At 43.9% G+C, this 18801-nt stretch overlaps 1 protein-coding gene across 3 annotated transcripts in view; it reads right to left on the reverse strand.

Annotated features, from left to right (window-relative positions):
* The window catches only part of LOC149362803 (caspase-3-like), a 51461-nt gene extending 35556 nt beyond the window's left edge, over positions 1–15905 (reverse strand). The window contains exons 1-4 of one of the 3 annotated variants that reach the window (XM_089573236.1): positions 15448–15905; positions 13651–13897; positions 10272–10345; positions 6904–7074 (exon numbers count right to left, since the gene is read on the reverse strand). In XM_089573236.1, coding sequence (XP_089429362.1) covers positions 6904–7074; positions 10272–10345; positions 13651–13795 — 390 coding nt within the window. In that variant the 5' untranslated portion in view covers positions 13796–13897; positions 15448–15905. Of the gene's footprint in view, positions 1–6903; positions 7075–10271; positions 10346–12856; positions 12931–13650; positions 13898–15447 lie in introns of those variants that run through there. The other 2 variants (XM_089573237.1, XM_089573238.1) reach the window with 2 other exon arrangements.
* Between the last annotated feature and the right edge of the window lie 2896 nt (positions 15906–18801).

Here is an 18801-nt window from a genome sequence, read left to right on the forward strand (position 1 = left end):
AGCTGATCCAAATGCTCATGAGTCAGCTCAGCTGTCAAGAGGAAGGAAGAGGCAGTACAGTAAGGCCGAATCAGAAAATAAGAGATTTAGTAAAGGTATACTGGCCACAGGAAATGTTAGACAAGCCGACCTTAGTGCTCTGTACGACAGCCAAAGATAAAATGGCGATGCGAAACCTTTTTCTACAGTTCCAGGTCAGGGCTTCAATGCATTTTTCATAAGTAATTAGTCGTATCGGTACTTTATAACGAAGCTGATCCATATGCTCACGAGTCAGCTCAGCTGTCAAGAGGAAGGAAGAGGCAGTAGAGTAAGGCTGAATCAGAAAATAAGAGATTTAGTAAAGGTATACTGGCCACTGGAAATGTTAGACAAGCCGACCTTAGTGCCCTGTACGACAGCCAAACATGAAATGGCGATGAGAAACCTTTTTCTACAGTTCCAAGTCAGGGCTTGAATGCATTTTTCATAAGTAATTATCCGTGTCGGTACTTTATAACGAAGCTGATCCATATGCTCACGAGTCAGCTCAGCTGTCAAGGGGAAGGAAGAGGCAGTAGAGTAAGGCTGAATCAGAAAATAAAAGATTTAGTAAAGGTATACTGGCCACTGGAAACGTTAGACAAGCCGACCTTAGTGCCCTGTACGACAGCCAAAGATGAAATGGCGATGCGAAACCTTTTTCTACAGTTCCAAGTCAGGGCTTCAATGCATTTTTCATAAGTAATTAGTCGTATCGGTACTTTATAACGAAGCTGATCCATATGCTCACGAGCCAGCTCAGCTGTCAAGAGGAAGGAAGAGGCAGCAGAGTAAGGCTGAATCAGAAAATAAGAGATTTAGTAAAGGTATACTGGCCACTGGAAAAGTTAGACAAGCCGACCTTAGTGCCCTGTACGACAGCCAAAGATGAAATGGCGATGCGAAACCTTTTTCTACAGTTCCAAGTCAGGGCTTCAATGCATTTTTCATAGGTAATTATCCGTGTCGGTACTTTATAACGAAGCTGATCCAAATGCTCATGAGTCAGCTCAGCTGTCAAGAGGAAGGAAGAGGCAGTACAGTAAGGCCGAATCAGAAAATAAGAGATTTAGTAAAGGTATACTGGCCACTGGAAAAGTTAGACAAGCCGACCTTAGTGCCCTGTACGACAGCCAAAGATGAAATGGCGATGCGAAACCTTTTTCTACAGTTCCAAGTCAGGGCTTCAATGCATTTTTCATAGGTAATTATCCGTGTCGGTACTTTATAACGAAGCTGATCCAAATGCTCATGAGTCAGCTCAGCTGTCAAGAGGAAGGAAGAGGCAGTACAGTAAGGCCGAATCAGAAAATAAGAGATTTAGTAAAGGTATACTGGCCACAGGAAATGTTAGACAAGCCGACCTTAGTGCTCTGTACGACAGCCAAAGATAAAATGGCGATGCGAAACCTTTTTCTACAGTTCCAGGTCAGGGCTTCAATGCATTTTTCATAAGTAATTAGTCGTATCGGTACTTTATAACGAAGCTGATCCATATGCTCACGAGTCAGCTCAGCTGTCAAGAGGAAGGAAGAGGCAGTAGAGTAAGGCTGAATCAGAAAATGAGAGATTTAGTAAAGGTATACTGGCCACTGGAAATGTTAGACAAGCCGACCTTAGTGCCCTGTACGACAGCCAAACATGAAATGGCGATGAGAAACCTTTTTCTACAGTTCCAAGTCAGGGCTTGAATGCATTTTTCATAAGTAATTATCCGTGTCGGTACTTTATAACGAAGCTGATCCATATGCTCACGAGTCAGCTCAGCTGTCAAGGGGAAGGAAGAGGCAGTAGAGTAAGGCTGAATCAGAAAATAAAAGATTTAGTAAAGGTATACTGGCCACTGGAAACGTTAGACAAGCCGACCTTAGTGCCCTGTACGACAGCCAAAGATGAAATGGCGATGCGAAACCTTTTTCTACAGTTCCAAGTCAGGGCTTCAATGCATTTTTCGTAAGTAATTAGTCGTATCGGTACTTTATAACGAAGCTGATCCATATGCTCACGAGCCAGCTCAGCTGTCAAGAGGAAGGAAGAGGCAGTAGAGTAAGGCTGAATCAGAAAATAAGAGATTTAGTAAAGGTATATTGGCCACTGGAAATGTTAGACAAGCCGACCTTAGTGCCCTGTACGACAGCCAAAGATGAAATGGCGATGCGAAACCTTTTTCTACAGTTCCAAGTCAGGGCTTGAATGCATTTTTCATAAGTAATTATCCGTGTCGGTACTTTATAACGAAGCTGATCCATATGCTCACGAGCCAGCTCAGCTGTCAAGAGGAAGGAAGAGGCAGTAGAGTAAGGCTGAATCAGAAAATAAGAGATTTAGTAAAGGTATACTCGCCACTGGAAATGTTAGACAAGCCGACCTTAGTGTCCTATACGACAGCCAAAGATGAAATGGCGATGCGAAACCTTTTTCTACAGTTCCAAGTCAGGGCTTGAATGCATTTTTCATAAGTAATTATCCGTGTCGGTACTTTATAACGAAGCTGATCCAAATGCTCACGAGTCAGCTCAGCTGTCAAGAGGAACGAAGAGGCAGTAGAGTAAGCCTGAATCAGAAAATAAGAGATTTAGTAAAGGTATACTGGCCACAGGAAATGTTAGACAAGCCGACCTTAGTGCCCTGTACGACAGCCAAAGATGAAATGGCGATGCGAAACCTTTTTCTACAGTTCCAAGTCAGGGCTTCAATGCATTTTTCATAAGTAATTAGTCGTATCGGTACCTTATAACGAAGCTGATCCATATGCTCACGAGCCAGCTCAGCTGTCAAGACAAGAGGAAGGAAGAGGCAGTAGAATAAGGCTGAATCAGAAAATAAGAGATTTAGTAAAGGTATACTGGCCACTGGAAATGTTAGACAAGCCGACCTTAGTGCCCTGTACGACAGCCAAAGATGAAATGGCGATGCGAAACCTTTTTCTACAGTTCCAAGTCAGGGATTCAATGCATTTTTCATAGGTAATTATCCGTGTCGGTACTTTATAACGAAGCTGATCCATATGCTCACGAGCCAGCTCAGCTGTCAAGAGGAAGGAAGAGGCAGCAGAGTAAGGCTGAATCAGAAAATAAGAGATTTAGTAAAGGTATACTGGCCACTGGAAAAGTTAGACAAGCCTACCTTAGTGCCCTGTACGACAGCCAAAGATGAAATGGCGATGCGAAACCTTTTTCTACAGTTCCAAGTCAGGGCTTCAATGCATTTTTCATAGGTAATTATCCGTGTCGGTACTTTATAACGAAGCTGATCCAAATGCTCATGAGTCAGCTCAGCTGTCAAGAGGAAGGAAGAGGCAGTACAGTAAGGCCGAATCAGAAAATAAGAGATTTAGTAAAGGTATACTGGCCACAGGAAATGTTAGACAAGCCGACCTTAGTGCTCTGTACGACAGCCAAAGATAAAATGGCGATGCGAAACCTTTTTCTACAGTTCCAGGTCAGGGCTTCAATGCATTTTTCATAAGTAATTAGTCGTATCGGTACTTTATAACGAAGCTGATCCATATGCTCACGAGTCAGCTCAGCTGTCAAGAGGAAGGAAGAGGCAGTAGAGTAAGGCTGAATCAGAAAATAAGAGATTTAGTAAAGGTATACTGGCCACTGGAAATGTTAGACAAGCCGACCTTAGTGCCCTCTACGACAGCCAAAGATGAAATGGCGATGCGAAACCTTTTTCTACAGTTCCAAGTCAGGGCTTCAATGCATTTTTCATAAGTAATTAGTCGTATCGGTACTTTATAACGAAGCTGATCCATATGCTCACGAGTCAGCTCAGCTGTCAAGAGGAAGGAAGAGGCAGTAGAGTAAGGCTGAATCAGAAAATAAGAGATTTAGTAAAGGTATACTGGCCACTGAAAATGTTAGACAAGCCGACCTTAGTGCCCTGTACGACAGCCAAAGATGAAATGGCGATGCGAAATCTTTTTCTACAGTTCCAAGTCAGGGATTCAATGCATTTTTCATAGGTAATTATCCGTGTCGGTACTTTATAACGAAGCTGATCCAAATGCTCAGGAGTCAGCTCAGCTGTCAAGAGGAAGGAAGAGGCAGTAGAGTAAGGCTGAATCAGAAAATAAGAGATTTAGTAAAGGTATACTATCCACTGGAAATGTTAGACAAGCCGACCTTAGTGCCCTGTACGACAGCCAAAGATGAAATGGCGATGCGAAACCTTTTTCTACAGTTCCAAGTCAGGGCTTGAATGCATTTTTCATAAGTAATTAGTCGTATCGGTACTTTATAACGAAGCTGATCCATATGCTCACGAGCCAGCTCAGCTGTCAAGAGGAAGGAAGAGGCAGTAGAGTAAGGCTGAATCAGAAAATAAGAGATTTAGTAAAGGTATACTCGCCACTGGAAATGTTAGACAAGCCGACCTTAGTGTCCTATACGACAGCCAAAGATGAAATGGCGATGCGAAACCTTTTTCTACAGTTCCAAGTCAGGGCTTGAATGCATTTTTCATAAGTAATTATCCGTGTCGGTACTTTATAACGAAGCTGATCCAAATGCTCACGAGTCAGCTCAGCTGTCAAGAGGAACGAAGAGGCAGTAGAGTAAGCCTGAATCAGAAAATAAGAGATTTAGTAAAGGTATACTGGCCACAGGAAATGTTAGACAAGCCGACCTTAGTGCCCTGTACGACAGCCAAAGATGAAATGGCGATGCGAAACCTTTTTCTACAGTTCCAAGTCAGGGCTTCAATGCATTTTTCATAAGTAATTAGTCGTATCGGTACCTTATAACGAAGCTGATCCATATGCTCACGAGCCAGCTCAGCTGTCAAGACAAGAGGAAGGAAGAGGCAGTAGAATAAGGCTGAATCAGAAAATAAGAGATTTAGTAAAGGTATACTGGCCACTGGAAATGTTAGACAAGCCGACCTTAGTGCCCTGTACGACAGCCAAAGATGAAATGGCGATGCGAAACCTTTTTCTACAGTTCCAAGTCAGGGCTTCAATGCATTTTTCATAAGTAATTATTCGTATCGGTACTTTATAACGAAGCTGATCCATATGCTCACGATCCAGCTCAGCTGTCAAGAGGAAGGAAGAGGCAGTAGAGTAAGGCTGAATCAGAAAATAAGAGATTTAGTAAAGGTATACTGGCCACTGGAAATGTTAGACAAGCCGACCTTAGTGCCCTGTACGACAGCCAAAGACGAAATTGAAATGGCAATGAGAAACCTTTTTCTACAGTTCCAAGTCAGGGCTTCAATGCATTTTTCATAAGTAATTAGTCGTATCGGTACTTTATAACGAAGCTGATCCATATGCTCACGAGCCAGCTCAGCTGTCAAGAGGAAGGAAGAGGCAGTAGAGTAAGGCTGAATCAGAAAAAAATAGATTTAGTAAAGGTATACTGGCCACTGGAAATGTTAGACAAGCCGACCTTAGTGCCCTGTACGACAGCCAAAGATGAAGTGGCGATGAGAAACCTTTTTCTACAGTTCCAAGTCAGGGCTTCAATGCATTTTTCATAAGTTATTAGTCGTATCGGTACTTTATAACGAAGCTGATCCATATGCTCACGAGCCAGCTCAGCTGTCAAGAGGAAGGAAGAGGCAGTAGAGCAAGGCTGAATCAGAAAATAAGAGATTTAGTAAAGGAATACTGGCCACTGGAAATGTTAGACAAGCCGACGTTAGTGCCCTGTACGACAGCCAAAGATGAAGTGGCGATGAGAAACCTTTTTCTACAGTTCCAAGTCAGGGCTTCAATGCATTTTTCATAAGTTATTAGTCGTATCGGTACTTTATAACGAAGCTGATCCATATGCTCACGAGCCAGCTCAGCTGTCAAGAGGAAGGAAGAGGCAGTAGAGCAAGGCTGAATCAGAAAATAAGAGATTTAGTAAAGGAATACTGGCCACTGGAAATGTTAGACAAGCCGACGTTAGTGCCCTGTACGACAGCCAAAGATGAAATGGCGATGAGAAACCTTTTTCTACAGTTCCAAGTCAGGGCTTCAATGCATTTTTCATAAGTAATTAGTCGTATCGGTACTTTATAACGAAGCTGATTCATATGCTCACGAGCCAGCTCAGCTGTCAAGAGGAGGGAAGAGGCAGTAGAGCAAGGCTGAATCAGAAAATAAGAGATTTAGTAAAGGTATACTGGCCACTGCAAATGTTAGACAAGCCGACGTTAGTGCCCTGTACGACAGCCAAAGATGAAGTTGCGATGAGAAACCTTTTTCTACAGTTCCAAGTCAGGGCTTCAATGCATTTTTCATAAGTAATTAGTCGTATCGGTACTTTATAACGAAGCTGATCCATATGCTCACGAGCCAGCTCAGCTGTCAAGAGGAAGGAAGAGGCAGTAGAGCAAGGCTGAATCAGAAAATAAGAGATTTAGTAAAGGTATACTGGTTACTGGAAATGTTAGACAAGCCGACGTTAGTGCCCTGTACGACAGCCAAAGATGAAATGGCGATGAGAAACCTTTTTCTACAGTTCCAAGTCAGGGCTTCAATGCATCCGTTCGAGCCAGCACCACTTTGATGCCTTAAACGATGTCTGCTGTTGTTGTGCTGTGTGCAAACAAAGAAGCAAGTCATGGAACATGTTCAAGTGGCTTGTGCAGCCGGTCATGCTTCAGTCCTCGAGAACACCTCCAATATCCCTGATAATGTGTTATATTTATAATAATGTGCTTAGAACAAACAAAAATCAGCAAAGCAAGGTAAATGCAAATACGAGAGCAAGCTGGCCAAGCAGAGGAAATAATTGCACAAGCGGCTGTCCCTGCCTCTCCCTAACCGCCGGTCCGTTTCTCTGTATGTCTGGTTACTTGAATTATGCTCACAATGAATTCCCTCAGCCAAAATGTGGCGAATATTGTCAGCCTATTGGAAGAACACAGAGAAAAAGAACTTACTTCAGCAGTCAAATTGGTGAAGACGCAGCAGTTGAAATGCAGTATTCTGAAGAGTGCCACCATGCGCTGGACGTCCAAGTCGGAGCCCTGCCGCAAGTCGTCGGGGTCATTGAAGTGGCTGTTGTTGATGATGACGCAAAATCCTCTAGGCCAGAGCACCATTCTGTAGATCTCGAGAACCGTAAAAAGATGGAAACTTCCATAACGAACACTGTGGTTTCAGAGTAGAAGAAACATATTTGATTAAAGATGAAACGCTTTATTTCACGTTCTCAACAAACTCAGGGGAACACTGTATGGAAGTCGCGATGAACAGGAAGCTGAAACCTTCTAAAGAATTCCTAAATTTTTCCTCGGATAGGTATTCAGAGGAAAAAGACTTTTCGACATCATATTTTCAAGTGGGATATGACCCAGGGTGAGTGCAGACAGATTAGCTTCGTCTCTAGATGCTTTAAACTACAAGTCCAATGCCGCAGCTTCTCAAGCTATTGGTTTTACAGGTAGTCGTCTTCCACCGCGGATAGAAAATCACCCTTCCTAAAGCTTTTTTGTTACCTAAAACAATAAGCTGATCACAAGGCCTTATTGAAAGCGCAATAATATTGATGCCTTTGCCTCTGGTTTATTTATTATTGAAACGTAAATACCCTTATCTTGTTTATTGTTGCGATTGTTCATCGGAGAAAAACAATATTCTGCGGGCCATGATTAATCGTTGCTAACTAGAGTCCGGTAAAACCTTAGTCTGCAGTAAACCTCTACCTTCAATGAAGACCACTATACAGATTTTCTCCATGACAGAAAAGTAAGCCATTGTTAAATCTTTTATTGTTATCGTTACCTAACTACGACATAAAGTTATAAGCCTCTGGAGTGACTGATACAGTGAAACAATAAATAAAGCTGGTATTAATTATTAATTTTTTTCGGACTATGAGCGAAATAATACAGCACGACATGAAGCATTGCGCGTTCTTACCAAGTGATTCTCATGTAAAGCTTCATTCTGTAAAGCTTCATTCATACCGACAAAACTGACGCAATCGCCATCGATCATTTCAATCTGCATATCAAAATTATCGCCACCATAAGAGCTGCCGCCATGGCCATGCAATGTACGCTGCTAAAAACGAGACAAATGTTCACCTGTGTCGCCAGTGGTAGTTTTATTATACCGCACAAGTTAAGAAGGCGGCCAGAAACCAACCAAGATCATTCGAAAAATTTTGGGTCTCAAACAGGGAAAGCAACGAGGGACACAACGTGCTATCCAGCCAAGAAAAGCGCCATATGGCGGAGGCTTCTCAAGCTGCTAAGGCAGCCAAGGAAACGATTCGATTGTTGCTCGAGAAATACAAGGGGTTGACTGCAGGTCTAGGCACAGCCGCCAAAGCACCTAGCTAATACTTAAGTGCGGCTACGAGCACCTGTAATGATAGCGGACCAGCGCAACTGCTCACAGACAAAGAAGAGAAGAAAGGACGCTACACAACGCCGTGTTCCGTTCTTTTCTGCTACGCCTGTGTCACTGCTCTGTTTCACCGGATGCACGACAAACTGGTGCTATAGTTAGTCCTCTTGAGCATCTATAAGACGTCCTAAGAGAGGAATACGGCATTGCTGCAATGCATTCGATTGGGACGTAGAAATATGATGTTAACGTGCTTGCTTTAGAAGGTATCCGGATGCATCTAAAAGACAGGCAAAAATGGGCGGAAACCAGCAGCCATCTGCAGACGTTGTGGTACACCCTACCTGGACTGCAGTATTCCAAATTCCTGCAGATCGGCTGCCGAAATTCCACAGCCTTATTTGTTGTGACGTAATGATATTGAGCGAAGCCATTTAAAAAAAAACCGTTAGGTTTAACGGAAGAGAGGTTAGTACGTGGTTTGAGGATATGTAGATTTGGGGATACGTGCATTAGAGGACTGAATTAGGCAGGCGTGATTATTCTCATCGGTGCAACAAAATAAGTCGAGCGCGAGCTGTATCATACAGATGATGCTTTTATTAGGGGTTTAATGTCCACAGGCGAAAGATGAACGCTGAGAGACGCCGTAGTACTTCGTAAGGCTTCTGAATAATGTCTACCATCTGAAGTATTGTAGCGTACACTGGCATCGCGCGGCACATATAGTTTTGGCATTTCCCCACAATCAAAATGCGGCTGCCTCAGCCGCGGTTTGACCCCACAAATTTGGGATGAAGAGGCGAATGCCACAACGACTGAACCACCGTAGCTGGCTACCGAACCAAAATACACACCCAGCACCATCAAAAGAAGAAATCAGATGTGCAAAAAGCGCAACGTCCAACAACTAATCACAATATGAGTTACGTTTGCACAGAGCAATTTCCTGCATGGCAAATTCCAATGGCTCAGTGCTAAACCAGAAAATAGGGTTCCAAGTGAACTTTGCAGCACTCTGCCACGCAGAGCTATAGCCAATCTTCGCAGTACACAGCAGGAGCAGGTTTCCTTACGCCGATATTGATGCGAAAATCTAAAAACCGCACAGCGACACCAATAGGAGCATGTTGCCATGCAGCAGAAAATTTGGTAGCGAAACAACTTAATCCTAGCAAGTGAGAGAGCACACACAAGAAAGCCTGTAAACAATATTTGCCAGCCACTGTTCAATATTGGGATTGAAGCTGTATCTTAACCACTCCAATATTTTAAAGAGGCAAAAACTGCTGTCCTCAACGGTGTGTTTTTGAAAAGCGGCTGTGCTATTCATTTTCCAATCGAAGCTTTTAAAACCAGTTTAACCTTTGTGCATATTGCATAGTGGCACAAGCAAGTGGGGAAAGCTGCTGAAAAATTTGCTTACTTGAGCGACGAAATAAGCGCACAAAATATTCACTCTAGAGCATGTTGCACGAACGACACTAAGTAAACAATAAATTGAAATCCATCAGTATGTGACATGTCTACGTAAAGTACACATGGCAAGAAAAACTAATATAACAGCGCTAGCAGTAAAACCCTTTAACAAAAAAAAGTAATGCAAAGTGTTTAGGGCAAAGCAAGTTCAGCTGGGATTAGTACAGAAGAGCACAACTTGGTCGCTCCTTTGTTGAGTTAAACAAGGTGAAAACTTGGTGTTCAATCATTTTGCTCAAAGTTTACACCACGTTTACTGCGGCGAGTGTTCTACTTATGTCCCGTCTATCCTCTCTGCACGCTGATGCAGTAATGAATCTTCAGTCTTTTACCCATATACTTTTCACAACCACCTCTTCTTGGTGCATCGTGTCTCTCGATTCCGTAAGGGTAATTACGTGAACAAACTGACGTGCAAAAATGTATGTAACAAAAGAGCTGATGGAGCCACGGTTCGTAGCAATTAGGAGTTTACTTCGTCGCTTTGCCTCAGTTCGCTAGCCGGAGTGATTCGCAGTTCTCCAGAGCCCAACCTCGCCGTACAGTCATCTGCAATGAAAGCGAAGGTTTCAAATCTGTTGTAAATACATATAATAGACAGGAATGTAATATGTATTTCGCATACAAGTCACGCACTTGGAAGAAACCTACTTCAGCAACCATCTAAGAGGCACATAATCCACAAAATAATAAATGTCCGTCGTCACTGTTCCAGCACTGAAATATACAGGGTGTTTCATTTGAGTCGACATATGTTTTAAGAATAGGAATAAGGTTTTTTCAACATAGCATTGTCAGCGGTCAAGTACACTAGAATACAGCTAAGACATGCTAACTATAGCAGGCTGGTTAACTGACGTTGAATACCTAAATTTTTAACTATTACTGTTCGGCTTCTTAATTAAAGATTGGCGAGTAGCCCACCGTAGGTAATATTCATATGAGATTTTAGAATTTCAGAAACACGACAACCCTTGCTGCTGTGGCCCAAGAAATTTTGGTTATTTGGACGGGTTACGTGCGCTGGAGAGGTTGCTTTGCCTGCAAGCATCTCGAAAGCCTATGTATTTTGGCGCGATGCAGCCAATATGTGTTGGGCCATAGCGCCGAGAGTAACCACATTTTCAAAATCATAAAAAATGACATGGATATTACTTACGGCGGGCTACGTGCCTGCTAATAGTTAAAAGCCGAAAAGTAAAAGTTAAAATGTTAACCTTTCAATATCAGTTAACCAGCCCGCTAGTTAGCACGCCTTAGTTGTATTCTTATTTACTTCGCCGGGGAGAGTTCTACGCCGAAAAAAACAGTCTTCTAACTCAACTTGGGGATTTTTAAAAATTATCTGGTCTTAGGTGAAACACCCTGTATAGCAGCCTCATGACAATGACAAGTCTCGGCTTCGTTCAATAGAGGGAGGTATAGTGCATTCTTAATCCACCATAGCTTCATCGACATGAATATGGTGGTGTATTTTATGAAGGAATTATATAGTGCCTTAGTGCCCTCCCCACCACTCACTCACCTAATCGATTTAATAGTGTAGTGTTCCTCATCTACTCGTGCATGGGTGAGCCGTGGTAGATAAAGTTACCAAAGTTCACATGCGGCGCAAAAATATTCCATGGTTATCACAAAGATGTCACAATTAAATGATCCCTGCTGCTGTTCCGCAAAACAAATTGCTTTCGTTTATCGAAATACAATCGCCCTTTTTCGAACATTCACGCAATATTTTAATGGATATATATTCTGGTCGAAGTCGCGGTGACTGTAGCAGCTGCTCACGGCAGAAAAGAGCAAGGAAGATGCGCACTGAAGCCCTGCACTGAACACAGGAACAGCTTGGGAAAGCCTTAGTCCATTCAACAAGCTTTCAACATCATAGTTCGCTGTCGTCTTGGTCATTACTGTCTCGCTGAAAATTATAAAATTTATCACGGCTTGTCCTTGCTGGGCATGTTACAGGACTGCGCTAGAGCTGGCGCTGCAAGCCTCGTTATTTAGTCTATAAAGCAACCGTCGAGTCATGGGTGAAGTGATTGCTGGTGCACACAACGCCGTTTACGAAGCAATCTGTCTCGGAAATGAGGTCGATGAAGGTGCTGGGAATAGTGGAAGCCACGTATTTGCTGAAGTCGACTATTCTTCCGCTCCAGAGCGAGCTGCAGTGCTAAAGCCTCCTTGGAACCCATACGCGGTGCCCACAAAGACCGCTCTATGCCCCTGCGCTACATTTTACTTATTACTGTGGAAGAACGCTGCGTAACGGGTCAAACGTTCCACCTCACGGCTTATCATTCTATACACCGTTCGCGGATGTTAAGCCGATGCAGCGCAATTTCGGGTTAAGGGAATGGAGAATTCGGCAGCACCATCTGTGGTAAGGCAGGGTTGGAGTGCCATATCGCGCTAAGCAGACTAAACGAGACTGGGCGACACTGCTGCAGTACTAAAAAGCCCTAGAAGCAGCTCCCGTTTTAATGCATCGGTCCATCCATACGAGGAGCAAAGGTCGAAGGGAGATGTCGAAAGAAATTACAAGGGACGCTTGAGCTCCGCCTTCGCGGGGAATCTCCATACCACTCCTGCCACACTCTTGCAGCGGTTAAGTGATGCGTCACTACCCGGCCGATGGCTGTTATAAGCACAGCCACCTGTGTGACTTTCTTTGCCCAGTCTGCTTCCCCGAGAAATCTCTGGCTACCAATCAATAATTTAACCGCCACTGGCCACGGCGGACCGTTTTCTTACAAACCGTTGAACATGTTGCCACCTGCTAAGGCGGGCAGGTTACGATGACGTCACAAGGACACGTTACCAATGCGGTAGGTTAGCCATCTTCTTTTCTCGACACGCCGCCGATCGGGTTTGCCACTCAAAGGGTCCCTTAACGATATAGCGTTGAAAGGGAGGGTGTGACGGAAGTACATGGTGGGAGGGTGGCGTGCGTTTGGGGAATGCACTTGAGGAGGTAAGAGGGGGTTCATCACACAACGCATTGAGGTTTTCGTCTTCTGTTCGTTCGGTCTAAGTATTGCTTCGCGTAGCAGTACTCACCACATTTTGAATCAGACACGAGTACTTTACACCACTTCACTTCGAACAGCTTGTGCCAGGAAAGGCGCTGAAACCTTCAAGCGGAATGTGCATCAATTCATTTTCTTGAACGATGTGGCAGAAAAGCAACATGAAAGACCGAAAAATCAGTTATTCACGAAAAATAAGCGTTGCGAGCATATGATTTTAGCACTCTTCACTGAATCAAGGAATGTAAACTGTTTTACGCATAAATTTCTTCCTATCTTCGTGCAGCAGTTAGAAGAAAATGACACGAGAAATCCTAGAACGGCTGTTTTTGGTATTTATCAAAAGGCGCTTACTATTAGCAAATATTCAAATCGAAATTTGTATGGCAGTTTCGTGAGGAGTTTAATGCACGGCGTACAATCGCTAAGCCGCAATTTCACGACATTAGGCATTAAAGGGTTAGAACATCGCAGAAATTACTATCGCTCCCTCGTATATTTCAATCAACTTTTTTAGTTTCTTTGCAATTGTACTCATTGTCTGCATCGCAGTGAAGTATATTAAGTAAAATTCTACTATAATACAAGCTTTTGATGCAATTAGACGCTGTACGACCACTGCACCGACTAAAAGCTCGTGCCCAGGCTTTCTGATTTATGTACACATGCTAACTCCTGTGTGACATATTTTTAAACAGCGTGCCTGATCGGTGTTTAACTACACTGCAAATTCCTAAATTTCTGCTTCAGCAAATGGGGCCAATAAAAATGCAGAAAATCGCTCAGTTCATCGCTTCAAGAAAGCAAAGTTTCGTCATTGCTCACATGTGGCTTCGATCCAATGGCAATGCCTCAGTGGCATGTCCTCATAAGCGGTCAGCATGACAACTGGGCCGCAGGAAAAGGGCAGTGATGGAGGCGGTGGTTCTTGCGGGGCATCTCTAACAAAGCAGCAAAGAGTGCGGTACATCCTTTTCTCTTGAAGGACGCTCACAAAGCATTCGAAGGCAAGGGCGACCCTCCTGCGGAGCCGGTGCAGCAGGTACAAGTTGCATATTTCGTCTTGTCTTCTCTGCAAGAGGAGAGAGATTGGTTAGCTAGTTGGTTGACCGATCAAGAGACCGACCGATCAACGGACCGACCGACCGACGGACAGATTGACTGACTGACTGATATTACGCGCTTAAGCGACTTTACCAATTACGAGGCTTCGTGTAGTGCAAGGCGCCCACGTTTATTTCGACAGCCTAGGACTCATCAGCAGCATCGACAGACCAACTGCATTTAGTGCCGCAAAAAATACTGTCCTAATAATCACCCTGGTCTACGCCATCAATCTAACCCTCAATAATTTATTCATCACATCAGCCCACCTGAAACTAATCGCTGGTGTACACTAAAACGAGTTCTTATCACATCGTGTTCTCCAAGGCGCTATCTTTGGCTTATTATATTTTCTAAATTAAAAGAAAGGTTTTCGAAACATCATATCATCTAATATTCGTATTTAACAGGCTAAATTTGTAATATAAGCAAGCATCCTCCTCAAATCGCTGTCTAATACTCCAGGAGAACCTAAAATGAATATCTTCTTCTTCCAGAAAAGAAAAGGGTAATGCAAGTAAAATAAGACTAAGGCAATAACGCCCGCGAACTCCCATTTGATTCCCTCCATTGAAGTGTTACGAATCCATTCATGGCTATCAAGCATACATAACTGGAAATAAACTCTACAGCTAATGTCACTTCAAATCACCGTATAGATTACACTAACAACAAAGCAAGCAGAGCTATTCATCATCAGTGATCATTATCCTCAGCTATTCATTATTAGCGGCCGCATCACGTGTTAAGCTTATAACGTTAAAAAGACGCAAGTCCACAACTGTAAAGCGCGTCTAATTCTAAACCCCGCTATCAATACTCTGCCCCATGTCATGGAACGTAAACGCAGAGCCCTCGTTTGTTCAACCGCAATTTCCTCTCTGACCTGCCACTCACCATCTTATTCTCTGATAGACTGAGCGCACAGTCTTTATTTCACTCTTATTCGAGGAGGCGATAGGTGGTTTTGATTAACTGCACCAAACACTTGCAGGACAGTGACTTCGACCCCGTCTGAGCATATTCATTAAAGTTTACAAGCAGCACCTAAGTAACTATTTGAGTGATTTATGAGCAGTGCTTAGAGAAACCGCACAACTCATTTCAACGCTCTTTTAATATCAGCGGAGTAACTGACCCACCTTTTTTCTTTAAATACTGAATGATCGAAACAAACAATGCCGCAACTCAAACTCCTGGATATCCTTGCCCGCCAAAACACCTCTCAGCTGGAGCACCGGCGCTATGACTGCGGCAAACACTCCGCCTGTTATGCGAACATGCTCAGGATCCAGCTCATGCGCTCACAGAATCCAAATACTTGCAGGTCAGTCACTTCGACCGCCGCTGAGCGTGTTCTCCAAGTTTACAAACATCAGCTAAGCAATAATTTGAGTGATCTCTGAACAGCGCTTAGAGATACCGTACGACTCATTTCAACGCTCTTTTCAAATCACCGGCGCAACTGACCCGCCTTTTTGTTTAAATACTGAATGATCGAAACAAAAAATACCTCACCTTAAACTCCTGCACATCCGCTGCAGCCAAGACACCTCTGCGCAGCAGTAATGGCGCTACGACTTCGACCAACACTCGACCTGTTATTCGACCATGCTCAGGATCCAGTTCGTGCGGGCACCCATGGACAGCGGCAATTCTTTCCAGACATTGCGGTCTCCCTCAAAATCCACGCGATGCAGGCAAAGTGACCGTCTTCGCTTTTCTGCTGTACCCCGCTGGCAATCTTCGAGACACCACCGCACACGACAACTTCTCTCAACGCCAGTAGAGTAGCACAATGGCTGTCACAACATCCTCTCGTGGGCTCTCTCGCTACGTGGCGCTGTCATCAGGTGGAAGCTTAGTACTCCTTCCTCCTGTATTTTATTTTAGGGCGACAGGCAGCATGATTTTCCCTGTTCATTTATTACACAAACTCTGATCTGGTAAAAGGCAGCTGTAGTTTGATCCCATTTTACTTTCTATTCTACCCTATAACATAGAACAAAGTGACCGCGGTATATATACAATTATGGACCAATGTTGATGAGTGTGCTTACGCGCGAAAAAATTTATTGCCCTATTTTCTCGAACATTATTCAGGCGGTATTCGTTTCAGCAAAGGGAGCATTTCTCCTCAGGTTTCATGCTTTTCTCTCAGATGGATTCCCTGATCACGCAGTAATAACTTTTTTCTTCTGCGTACCCTGTTACCGTACGCTTTTACCTACGACTTTACACTGGTAGCAAATCTTGCATACAAATCTATTTCAGAGACTTTCCAGAGATTTTTGACCTAGCTCATGATGTTGTGGGGTCATTGCAGCGCGATTAAGAGCTGTGCGGACTAGAATTATTTGAAAAAAACTATTGAGCAAATTATTTATTCCTCATAACAGAATAAATATACAGAATCCTTTGTTTTTTGTTTAACTGCTTGTTAGTTGCGCGCACTTGCTGTAACATTACAATGCTGTTTTGCGAAAAACAATCTTTCGGCTTTTTGCTTGCGCCCCCTATCAATAACGGTGATCTTAAATACGGGTCTTAGCCGGCCTCCTCATAATTTCGTTCAGTGGGCTGGTCCCCTTCCACTGTCACTTCTTTCAAATTTTTCTTCACTTTTTTCTGCGTTTTCTGCTCCTGTCGGTTACATGTGGGCATTTACTTATTGCCGTACGTGCCATAGTTCTTGCCATGAGTTTTAGTGATGTTAACGGTAAACGGTTTCACAGGAACAGCCACAAAAAAAAACACGGTAAGCCAAGAAACAATGTTTCATAGACAAGCGTCGGGGAAAAACTGCTCTGCTACCACTTTATTGCGGAGGTACGTGATTAGATTCTCGTTGGTGCTCAAGCATTTATATATGCCGTCGCCATTAAACGCCTCGCAAAACCAGATAGTCGTTAGAGAATGTCTGTATCGGAGATGTGAGATCCTTGTTATGCATTTGTGATGAATGTTTGTAGACGGGCCGATTAGACATGCTTCAGTGGAGTGTTCATTTCCGAGCGCCAGCAACAAGGGTGAGTGACGATTCTCTTTAAACGACGACCAAGAAGTACTCGTTTTGAGAGTAAAGAAACTGCCCTTACCAGCGAGTACCTTCGGCAGCTTCGCCCGCACCACAACGCATAGCACGCTAACGCAAAATGGTTATAAGAAATAATAACTTTCTAGAGTGGACAAGGGAGCATTTCCGCACCTGAAGGTGTAAAAATATAATATTAGGGAAGGAACTACTAAGCGAAATTACTGCTGGGGAAGCGGGCCCGGGTAGGATTCTCTAATCTAGCATACGAAAAGACGGGCCCACGGTGTGGGCGAACCAACTCCCTCAGTTTTACTATTTTTTTACTTTTTATGGCTAGGGTTCAAGGCTGTCGCCGCACGCTCCCTCCGCAGTTTTTTTTTTTTTTTGTTCCTTCATGCGGGTTTATAGGCATGAGCCAGAACAGAAGGCGCTGCGGAAAGCCTTGTGCAGACGACGCGACGCCAAGGCTACGCCCAACCTTCTCCCGTCAGTCAGAACGATGCACCAATGGAGTGCCTTTAGCGAAAGTAGCCCCCCTTGACGTCAGCGGGGTGCAGAGTAGTGGGCCGGGCCCGTTTTTGAAGGAAGGAAAGAACGAACGGGCTTTGATTTGAATTTTCGCAGCTTTTCGGGGCGCGCATGGCTCTAGTATTTTGCAGAGGTTATCTTCGGTGCCTCATCTATGCAGTGGGCTTGTTTTTCAAAAATGTCCGGACCCTGGGCAGTGGCCCTTTAACGTAATACTGCCCGCACTAACTACTCCGGCGTGTTTTCTCCGGTAAAGGTGGTGGAAGCGTAGTGTAACTAATAGTCGTAAGTGATGGGGAGAAAATGTAGAAACAACTCGGCTTTATTGACTGGCATCAAGGTGGCCACTTTCACTTCTTCGTGCACGCAGATGATGGAGAGGAGAAAAAAAGAATTGAAAGAACAAAAAAAGTCGTCGTGTACTGTGGCGCCATATTAAGATCAATTAGGTAGCTTACATCCCCCCCCCCCCCCATATAACCGATTACGTCTCGCATTGGACCCCCGTTCTGGTAGTTAAGGCCCTCTAATGCCTACCTGCGGCCTTGTAGGTCTAGCAGCAGGATAACTTGTCGTGTTAATGCAAGTTACTTGCCTTTTCTTGACATCAGCTAGCTCTCGAAATCGGAGTTCCATTTCCTCCTCTACACAGATGCATAGCATCCCCAAAGCTGACCTTGTCAACTACAGATTTTTTTATGCCTCTTACTTTTTTTACACTTAAAAAGACGGGAAACTAAGGTGGCGTCCATACGCTCGTAGTGCACACAACATTACCGAATAGCTGGAAAATGCTTAAAACGATCGCAACGTGAAGAGAATGGCATTTTTCTGAAAAAAAAATGTAAACACCGACAATGGGTAACTCACCTTCATAATCGGCACGTCCGCCACCCTTCAGGGTGGGGTTTTGATTTGTATTCCCGAGATGGAACAGGGCTTCGCGTAAGAAAAGAACAGGCAAGTGCAAGACATTTGTCATGTCTGTTAGTGTTCACAGAAGACTTTGTTGTTTTAACCCATTAGTGTTATTGAAAACTGGTATTTAGGGCTTAACGTCCCGAAGCTGCCCGTGGGCTATGAGGTACTGTAGTGGAGGGCACCTGATTAATTTCAGTCGCTGAAGTCTTGTTGCTACACGCTGACAGCGCGAAGCACATGAGAGCTCTTCCAGTTCCCCTCCAGCAAAATGCGGCTGCCGAGGGCCGGATTCGATCGCACGACTTTAGGCCCCGCACCTTAATGCCAAAGCTACTTTTTTACTGCATCAGGTTCTCGCAAAACCAAAATATTGAGTCATTTTGTCA

This window comes from Amblyomma mixtum, chromosome 2, assembly GCF_055824585.1.
Source record: "Amblyomma mixtum isolate Tamu chromosome 2, ASM5582458v1, whole genome shotgun sequence".
NCBI classification, from domain to species: Eukaryota; Metazoa; Arthropoda; class Arachnida; order Ixodida; family Ixodidae; genus Amblyomma; species Amblyomma mixtum.